Source organism: Onychostoma macrolepis, chromosome 03, assembly GCF_012432095.1.
Source record: "Onychostoma macrolepis isolate SWU-2019 chromosome 03, ASM1243209v1, whole genome shotgun sequence".
NCBI lineage: Eukaryota > Metazoa > Chordata > Actinopteri > Cypriniformes > Cyprinidae > Onychostoma > Onychostoma macrolepis.
The window spans coordinates 24198832-24209437 of record NC_081157.1 but is presented as its reverse complement, the minus strand read 5'-3'; the positions used below and the strand labels follow the sequence as shown (position 1 = coordinate 24209437).

At 36.4% G+C, this 10606-nt stretch overlaps 2 protein-coding genes across 2 annotated transcripts in view; one reads left to right on the top strand and one right to left on the bottom strand.

Moving 5' to 3' along the window:
* LOC131536018 (N-acetylmuramoyl-L-alanine amidase-like) overlaps positions 1-10606 on the bottom strand; it is a 184573-nt gene that overhangs the window by 165948 nt on the left and 8019 nt on the right. The gene's annotated exons all lie outside the window — the stretch shown is intronic.
* On the top strand, positions 314-10048 carry farsa (phenylalanyl-tRNA synthetase subunit alpha). Its single transcript, XM_058768628.1, has 13 exons — positions 314-504; positions 1612-1749; positions 2325-2423; positions 2520-2638; positions 2917-3009; positions 3279-3407; positions 6113-6228; positions 6344-6428; positions 6922-7021; positions 7103-7271; positions 7493-7570; positions 9230-9344; positions 9436-10048. The coding sequence occupies exons 1-13, from the start codon at positions 358-360 to the stop codon at positions 9539-9541; spliced, it is 1494 nt and encodes a 497-aa protein (XP_058624611.1). The 5' UTR covers positions 314-357; the 3' UTR covers positions 9542-10048.

Below are 10606 nucleotides of genomic sequence, written 5' to 3'. Positions count from 1 at the left end.
TAATAGAGAGCCGCTCTAAATACACAGATTTTGTTTTCTAATAAATGTTTGTGGAAGCTACAATTGAAAAATCCTGTAATAATAATAACAGTAATAAAGTAAATACAAATCTTTTATGTTTAATGGTGTAACGTTAGTAATACAGATCAGCTCTAAATGTTCAGGATATTTGTAATAAATGTTTGCTGACCCCTGAAAACTCAGGTAACAACAGCAACACAATGTTTCAAAGTTTAATAAATACCGAGCCGCTGGTCGTGGTTTACGGTAAAATAATGCGCTGCGTTTTTGTTACGGAGGTTAGGGCTGGCGTGACGTCACGTCCGTTTCCCCATCCGAGCTCAAGGCGACTCCAGCATGGCTGACACCGGGCTTTTGGAAGCACTCTTACGGCTGCTGGAGAAGGTGGACGGCGGCATCGACAGCCAGGATGTGGCGGCGGATCTCGGGGTGGATCATCAGCTGATCGTCGGCGCGGTGAAGAGCCTGCAGGCGCTGGGAGAGGTGAGCCCGCTCTAACTGATGCAACAGCGGCGCAAACCAACCAACCAGACCCGTCCGAGCCCCGTGAATCATAGCGATCAGTACACTACGAAGAATCATCTTACACACTGTCATACCTGTCAAAATAACTGCTAATATAAGCGAAACATAGCTATGATATCTGTCTGTCATTCTGTCTATCTATCTATCTGTCATTCTGTCTGTCTGTCTAGCTATCTATCTATCTGTCTGTCTGACATTCTATCTATCTATCTATCTATCTATCTATCTATCTATCTATCTATCTATCTATCTGTCATTCTGTCTAGCTATCTATCTATCTGTCTGTCTGACATTCTATCTATCTATCTATCTATCTATCTATCTGTCATTCTGTCTGTCTATCTATCTATCTATCTATCTATCTATCTATCTATCTATCTGTCATTCTGTCTGTCTGTCTGTCTGTCTATCTATCTATCTATCTGTCTGTCTGACATTCTATCTATCTATCTATCTATCTATCTATCTGTCATTCTGTCTGTCTGTCTAGCTATCTATCTATCTGTCTGTCTGACATTCTATCTATCTATCTATCTATCTATCTATCTATCTATCTATCTATCTGTCATTCTGTCTGTCTATCTATCTATCTATCTATCTGTCATTCTGTCTGTCTGTCTATCTATCTATCTGTATATCTAGCTATCTATCTATCTGTCTGTCTGACATTCTATCTATCTATCTATCTATCTATCTATCTATCTATCTATCTATCTATCTGTCATTCTGTCTGTCTGTCTATCTATCTATCTGTATATCTAGCTATCTATCTATCTGTCTGTCTGACATTCTATCTATCTATCTATCTATCTGCTTGCCTGCCTGTCTGTCTGTCTGTCTATCTATCTGTTTTGTCATATGTTACTGTTAAATTCCATTAAGCATGTTGCAACTCTATTAAAGGGCCTGTATTTTGTAGCATATTATTGTACATTGGCAAGAACATTCCTGTTTTTCTAACCCTTGTTAGTTTCTCTGAGGTTATGAGTATCAGTATATATGCTGCTTTGTAATAGAAACATGTAATTGTTTCTCTGTCTTAACCTGTATGAATGCTGTTCTCAGGTGATCTCGGCGGAGCAGAAGTCCTCCAAACGCTGGGAGCTGACAGGAGAGGGCTGTGAGATCGCGGAGCAGGGCAGTCATGAAGCCCGAGTGTTCAACGCCATCCCGGACGAGGGTCTGCCGCAGAATCAACTCATGGTGAGAGATGAAAGAGTCGCCTATAGTCTATACTACAGGAGAAAACATGTATTTTTATTTATTATACAATTAACAACAGCAAAAAAAGGCCGCTAACACTAGCTTGCTCTGTTCTTTTTCTATTCTATCGGTTTTCTTTTTATTTATTATATAATAAAAAAATAATAATTCTTTTGCTGATTTTGATTGCTTCCAATGTCCTCATTTGTAAGTCGCTTTGGATAAAAGCATCTGCTAAATGACTAAATGTTAATGTATTTTGACTATAACGAGTACCACTAGGATGAATCTCATGAAAACAGAACGTTTATTTAAACATTCTCAGTAGCTTACAATGCAAAAAGTGTTTTTGTTTTTTTACTATGTGGTATTACTTGTTATTAAAGTACATTTGTAAAGAACAATTGGACATACATCACGGAAGTATTTGATAAACAGAAAAAAAAAACTTTGACAGAAATTCTCATACAGTATTACATATGAAATTCATTTTTATGTTTTTATTTGCATAACAGTGGAAAAAATTGCATATATGTTTTGCAGCTGATATCTCATGTACCTTCTGATTCTTTTAGAAAATGCCGAGTGGGAAGGTTGGATTCAGCAAAGCCATGTCCAACAAATGGATCCGTCTGGATAAAGCTCATGAGGGAGGACCAAGAGTCTTCAAAACTGTGAGTTACATGCTGCACACATGATGAATTAAGCCTGAATCTCCCAGTGAATGTGTTTGTTATTAATGTGGTTAATGTAGTGTGTGTGTGTTTCAGGTGGAAACTATTGAGGATACAGTAAGGAACAAACTGCAGCTGGTGCAGAAGGGACTGTCGGCAAAACTAGAGGACAAAGAGAGGAATGAACTCAAGAAACGTAAACTGCTATCGGAAGTGTAAGACAGTGTTGAGTTTTTTTTTTTGCTTTAACATGTTTATTCAGTTTATTTTAATTTATTCAGTGTGTTTGTTTAGTCTGCAAATGATGCATTTTGGTGTTATTCAGATGATTGTTTATTATATCGCTACATGAGCAGTAGGAGGCGCTACAGCTCACTAACAATCTCATCCCAGTTACCCATTTTTTCATCCCAGTGTTTTTTTTTTTTTTTTTTTAATGGGAAAACTATGTAATGTATTGCTAATTTGTTTATGGATGAATGTTTAATTTCAGGACGGTTAAGTCATACTGGATCACTAAAGGCAGCAGCTTCAGTACCACCATCACCAAACAAGAGACAGAACTCACTCCAGAGATGATCGCCAGGTGAGACTAATTGATTTCTCAAAGGAAAAAGGTTGTAAAAATTGTAAAGAGGACCTAAACGTATTACACAACGTCATGTTGCAAAGATGCAGTTCTGAAACACAAGACCTTCCTACGACTTCTGACTTGTGCTAAGTTATTAACAACTAAAAAGCCGCACATTTTCACTTCCTTGTGTATTTGTAAATTGCATGACTTGTGTTTTCAGTTGGGTTGAATGAAACGCTTCAAGTCTTTGGCTTTTAATATTTGTAACTTGTTTCTCTCAGTGGAAGCTGGAAGGAGAAGAAGTTCAAGCCGTATAATTTCGAGGCGATGGGTGTCGCTCCAGACTGCGGTCACCTGCACCCGCTCATGAAGGTCCGGACACAGTTCAGGCAGATCTTCCTGGAGATGGGGTCAGTCCTTTACCTTTGCGTAACACTCTTCTGCCTCAGCTTATAAACCAGTTATCAGATTGATTGTCTGCACATAATATTTTGGACAAAAGGATTTCACACAAGTTTTTGTGGAGCACTAAAAATTTGAATGAAAAATAAAGCGTGCCTTTAACCTAAACATTTTATCGATAATTATAATTAGACAATATTGTGCCAAGTATGTTTTTGTGCTGGTATCTTTTTTTTCTGGTTTATGAGGCATCATTTGCCTCTTAAAACCGATTCCCCAGAGGTTTTTTCCTTCATTAACCTTTTTTAACCTTTTACATCAAATTCTTATAAATTCAGATCAAATGAAATCAGTATCAACAAAATCCATCTTGGCACTGCAGAAGTGGCAGAAGCTGTGTAAGGTCCACTCGATTGGCCCAAGGAAGGTATCCAATGGTTGGCTGAAGGTTTCATGCGTGTTCTGTCTTTTCAGCGTGCAAAGTTATTAAATTTAGGTTAAATTCAAATCTGACTCCATTTTATTATCTAATCTGACTCTTTTATAATGACCTCGAACTTAGGTTGAAATGCAAATTGGTTGTTTGTCTGTTTATAATTAGTATTCTTCTGACATTTGATTATTTTAGTTAACTCTTTACCTTATATTTACTCGTTCATTAGGAATCTATGTCGCTCAGCGTGTATCACACTGGCCGATGTACGTGTACCCCACGATCACAAACTCTCCAGTCTGATCATTAGTCAGAGGATATGACTAATACTATTTAATAGGTTGCCCATGCTTACCATTCTTTAAATAGTGGTTCTGTTTAGCCCCTACAGTCACGCATGTAACAACTTAGTTAAAGCTCAAACAATAATCAGGGGTTATGCTAGTACCATATACCTAGCCCCCGATAGTTAATATAATTAATTAAAGCTGAGACAATAACCAGAGGTTATGGCCAGTACTATGAAGTATGCCCGAACCATGCTAGTACTCCAATATTATTTTTTTAGTCCCCCATAGTTAATGCAACTGCATAACAGCTTAACTAAAGTCAAGCAGTTAGTCAGAAATCTGTGATCTCACCTGATGTGCCCCATGCTCCATCTAACCTGAGATCTAGTATGTACTAACCCTGGACGCAAATTTGCGGTAACATACGCCTTCACTTAATCTACTTGAGAAAATAATTTCAGAGTATGTCACAATAAAATCAAATGTAACAATCAGTCAGGTAAATATGTATTATGTCAATTACATAGCCAATTCAAAGATATCAAATCTATACAAGACTCTATCAAATCTATCAAATTCCCCAAGATGAATCTAAGAGTAAGATGCATACCTGGCTTTTAGAGAAATACACAGTATGAAGTGTGCGAACACACTTCATCCTGTGGGCTCATTCTGGCTACAGAAGGGCCTGATCTTCTTGCAAGATCTCCTTAAGTACTCAGCCCAAGACCAACATCCCCCGAAATGAAGACAGGAACTAACAATTGGAATTTGTATTGATCGAGTTAACATCTTTTGGGACAATTCACGTAATTTTGCGTGAAAAGCACTGGCAACTGACCCGCCCTCTACAGTGTGCAAAATATCTCTAAACTCTTAGGCTCTGTATTACCTTTTAGTTTAAGACCATTGTTCCAGACGCCCTGAGACAATTCAAATGATACCAAACATGACTGTAAATACCACTTGCATTCATGTAGAACAGGGTTCCCAAACTCAGCCCCAGAGGCCGATGTCCTGCAGAGCCCAGCTCCAACTTGCCTCAACACACCTGCCAGGAAGTTTCTAGTATGCCTAGAAAGATCTTGATTAGCTGGTTCAGGTGTGTCTAATTGGGGTTGGAGCCAAACTCTGCAGGACACCGGCCCTCCAGGACCCAGCCCGGGCACCCCTGATGTACAACATTGTATTCTACTATTGACCGTTCTGAGTGAGCTGAGTGAAGGGAAGGAAGGGGATGGAAAGGAACTGATGCATATGTGAGAGATGTGTTTTCCTGCATTTTCTCTCAGTGGATGTGGAAACAGATGTCTGTATGTTAAGACACTGTGTGTGTGTTGTCCATCTCAGAAGTTCAATGTGTTCGAGGTTCGCGTCTGAAATGGCATTTAGATGTATTTTCACAGACTGTTCAGAGGTGGCTTGAATGCTGTGACGCCTGTGAGATTTGTTTTTTTAAATGAATGAACTCATTTTTAAATAAATAAAATATTTTTTAAATGAATTATTTTTTTTAATAAATATTAGATTTTTCTATTTATTTTTTTTATTTTTTTTAAATGGAAAGGTATTTTAAATGAATCAATGTGTGAAGTCAATGATTTGAGTCACTCATTCAAATGATTTGTTCTAATGGATTAATTTGGCTATTGAATCACTCATTAAAGTGATTCGTTCAAAACTCATTCATTCAGTAACGAAGCATCATGTTGTGTTGCTCAAAGATGCAAAACGGGTCTGCTGTGGTTTCTTTTGAAACTTTTCATTGATAAAATAAACCAGAAACAGAAAATTTGACACTATTGTGTCTAAAATCTAATATTTTATAATATCAATATGACAGTTGCAATCATACTGATTTGAAGTATGTGTGAGTACCATAGTTAAATCAATTATGTCTTCATACAAAACATGTACTCCATAACAATGTTTTAATCTTAGATCGTTACTTTTCAAGCATATTCCTAAGTATTAGGTCTCTCATTCACAGATTCACAGAAATGCCCACCAATAACTTCATCGAGAGCTCCTTCTGGAACTTCGATTCTCTGTTCCAGCCCCAGCAGCACCCAGCTAGAGACCAGCACGACACCTTCTTCATCTCGGGTGAGGAATGTCCACCTCTGTGGTTTCACTGACCTGCTGCAGACTCATTCTGCAGGACCTTGTACCACTTACTTTCAAAGCATATTTTTCAAATAATATTTTGTGTATTTCACAGACCCAGCCCTTGCTCACAAGTTTCCTCAGGACTATTTGGAGAGAGTGAAGCAGGTTCATTCTGAAGGAGGTTACGGATCACAGGGGTAAGATGATACATATTATATTTTATGCATACTTTTTTTTTTTATTCAGCAAGGTTGCATTAAAATGATCAAAAGTAACAGTAAAGGCAATTGTTATAAAATATTTCTATCTCAAATAAATGCTGCTCTTTTGAACTGAAAAAAAGTTTCCACAAAAACATTAAGCAGCGCAAGTGTTTTCAACACTGATAATAATAATAATAAATGTTTTCTTGAGCAGCAAATCAGAATATTAGACTGATTTCTGAAGGATCATGTGACACTGAAGACTGGAAAATTCAGCCTTGCATCGCAGAACTGAATTACATTAAAAATTCATTAAAATAGAAAACAGTTATTTTAAATTGTAATAATATTTCATAATATTACTGTTCGTACTGTATTTTTGATTAAATAAGTGCAACCTTGGTTTAAAACAAAATCGACCTCAAACTTTTGAACAGTAATTTATTTGTGTATCAATGTAATTTTAACATCTCAAATCAATTTTAAGATACAAATATGACTGGAAGATTGAAGAAGCTCAGAAGAACCTCCTGCGAACGCACACCACGGCGGTCAGCGCTCGCATGCTGTATAAACTCGCACAGCAGGTGAACACACTCACAGGCTCACTGCTAGGTTCACTGCTCTTTAGTTCAGATCTCACTCGTCTCTGTGGTATAATCTTTCAGGAGAAGTTCACACCGGTGAAGTACTTTTCCATCGATAGAGTTTTCCGTAATGAAACTCTGGACGCTACTCACCTGGCGGAGTTTCACCAGATCGAGGGAGTGGTGGCCGACTACGGCCTTACGCTGGGAAACCTCATGGGCATCCTGCACCAGTTCTTTACCAAACTAGGTACCACACTCCTTGCTTTTTAGTAATAAGATACACAAGTGTGTGTGAGATTCTACTTTTTTTTTTTTCAAACCATCATTATTTGTATAATTATTCATTTACAGTGAAAGAAGAATCCTGAATGTTCATTAATTTATTAAAAAACATGGTAAATTGCTCGCTGTCTGACTTTTAGACATCCCAAAATTCATTGATCATGATTTTGAAATGTTTTCTTTCAGGAATCACAAAATTGCGCTTCAAGCCTGCGTACAACCCCTACACCGAGCCAAGTATGGAGGTCTTCAGCTATCATGAAGGTAAAACTCTCCATACGACGTCATACGTGTGTAATGTTCTACGTCTATATATTGCTAAAGGTAAAAACTAGTGCTGTCAAACAATTAATCGTATCCAAAATAACATTTTTGTTTACTTAACACCTGGACCACAAAACCAGTCTTAAGTGTAAATTTTTCGAAATTGAGATTTAAATAAATAAGCTTTCCATTGATGTATGGTTTGTTAGGATCGGACAATATTTGGCCGAGATACAACTATTTGAAAATCTGGAATCTGAGGGTGCAAATAAATTTAGAAAATCACCTTTAAAGTTGTTCAAATTATGTTCTTAGCAATGCATATTACAAATCAAAAATTAAGTTTTTATATATTTACGGTAAGAAATTTGCAAAATATCTTCATGGAACATGATCTTTACTTAATATCCTAATGATTTTTGGCATAAAAGAAAAATCTATAATTTTGACCCATACAATGTATTGTTGGCTATTGCTATAAATATACTCCAGCGACTTAAGACTGGTTTTGTGCTCCAGGGTCACATATGTGCATACTGTGTATATTTATTATGTATGTATAAATACACACACAGTATATATTTTGAAAAATATTTACATGTGTATATATTTATATATTTATATTATTATATTTTATATTATTTATAAATATATTTAATATATAAAAACATAATTTAATAATAAGAGGTAAAGAGGTGGTAATGCAACTATTCAATTAAGTAGTGAAATACCATTAATATTGAAGTCAACATGAAAAGGAAATGAATCATTTTTTCTTTCCCATTTTGGTGTATATCCGAGTGAAACGGCTTCTTCAAAGAACTGCATGAAAATATGAAAAATTTTCAATTTTATCAGATTTATTTTCCATTTTCTTTTTTTCCCCTCTGGTAGTCTGTAAGGCTCTGTGAAGTAACAGAAATAATTTGCAGAAATGATAACAGAATTTCTTCATAGCCTTGCAGTTATAGACAGTCAGTCAACATTAAAATACACAAAATACTTTCCTGATTCAATATATATTGGTGTGCTCTTGTCCCCCTTGGAAGTTCCTATTTATGAGTTTGGAAGTCGTAATTAGTTACGACCTCAGATGTGTTCAAGTCATTTGTAGGATGAGTAAGATGGCTATGTACCATGATTCTACAAATAATTAAGCAAGATCTTTAAACTCAACTTCTACAAAATAATGAATAAAGAATATGCATTAGGTGTTTTTGCTTTTTTAAAATTATTATTATTGTTTAGTTTATGAAAGTACTGCAAACTGAGTACTACTGTATATATATGTAATTGTTAAATAAAATCATATTTTGTATACGCAACTTAGCTAGTTTTATTGTAAATGGAAAAAAAATCATTTTAATACATACAGCCGCTGCATCCATTGCATCATGTTTTCTCACAGACACACACTGCCGACTCGGAAACTCAGGGCTTAAAGAAAGTTCAATGTTTCCCACTCATAATTAAGACTTTTTTTTGTGGCATTCATGTGCGTTGAACTCCTAAATATGATCTTTTTGTCAGCACTTGAATGCATCAATGCTTTCCATACAAAGGCTGCTGAAAAAGCTTTCTGTGCACTCTTTAGACACTCTTTAACTGTCTGAACCAATTTAGCATCATAAATCTTCCCTCTCGCTGAACCTCTCTCAGGTCTGAAGAAGTGGGTGGAGGTGGGTAATTCTGGGGTCTTCAGGCCTGAAATGCTGCTGCCCATGGGTTTGCCCGAGGGGGTGTCAGTCATCGCCTGGGGTCTGTCCTTGGAAAGGTACATTGACACGCACATATAAAATAGCATCGTTGCATACAAAATCTCAGAGTTGCTTGATTGTTTCTCTTTTATTTTCACCCATCTTCAGACCCACCATGATCAAGTATGGAATCAACAACATCCGAGAGCTCGTGGGCCACAAAGTGAACCTACAGATGGTGTACGACAGCCCGATATGTCGACTGGATTCTTAAATGACCATCATACGGCTCAGCATATGGGTTCATGTGTACTCTCAACTGCATTTTTGTTTATTTAAGCCATAAAACACACCCTGAACTACACTTTGCTACTCAGCATTAGTTACAAGGGCCGTGTTGAACAGGATGACGTCAGAGCAGAGGAAAAGAGTCACGTCTGTGCATGAGGAGCGTGACATTGACCTAATTTCAACATCACCGCCTGATATAGAAATCCCTATTGGCCTCCACTCAAAGCACCACTTCTGTTTTTATGTAGGTTAAGTCTTTGATTTCTGCTCCGCACGCACACAAACACACACACACACACATATATATATATATATATATATATATATATATAAAACACGATTTTAATTGATTTATTGTCTTTTTCCACTGCCCTTTTCCATGACAGCTCTGTAAAAGATCAGCCACCCAGTTTGTTCTCACCTAGAATGCAATGGAAACTATTGAAGTCCTCTTACTTTAGAAATGAATTAAAAATGTTTCAAATCTCCAGTATGACATGCTTAATGTTGTTTATTATGAAACCACAGTTCATTTACTGTAAGTGCATGCAGTTAAACCAGGGTCCTTTGCTGGACATTTTCCATGGCTTCATCATGGTCCAGTACATTTATAAACATTTCGTGTTAGAGTTACTTTAAAACAATTTTTTTCAAATTGCTAAACTTCACAAATAATTACCAATAAATTTAAATAAGTAACGTGTTTAATTAAATGTGGAAATTTTAATTAGACTGAAATAGAATTTGGATAAAAAAAAAATATATATATATATATATATATATATATATATATATATATATATATATATATACACGCTGTCTTCATTGTGCGTGTGTACTGTAGTAAATGCAGCGCTTGAGAGGTCTGGATAAGGGTCTTGAGCCATTCGTGTAAATCCAGTGAAGAGGGCTAAGCTTTCTTCAGAGTAAATCTCCCTCTTGGTTAAATGGGAGACTCCGTTTGATCTCATTGTTTCTATGTTTGACCACAGGGTGCAATGTGCAGCTTCTTAACCAGTTTTTTTTACTGTGACAAGTAATTTTTTAG

Bases quoted from the DNA above. Each gene is read 5' to 3' on its own strand.
- farsa (XM_058768628.1), top strand. From the start codon at position 358: ATGGCTGACACCGGGCTTTTGGAAGCACTCTTACGGCTGCTGGAGAAG. The intron at 2,639-2,916 runs GTAAGACAGTGT...GTTTAATTTCAG, and splicing joins CGTAAACTGCTATCGGAAGT to GACGGTTAAGTCATACTGGA. The intron at 9,345-9,435 runs GTACATTGACAC...ACCCATCTTCAG, and splicing joins TGGGGTCTGTCCTTGGAAAG to ACCCACCATGATCAAGTATG.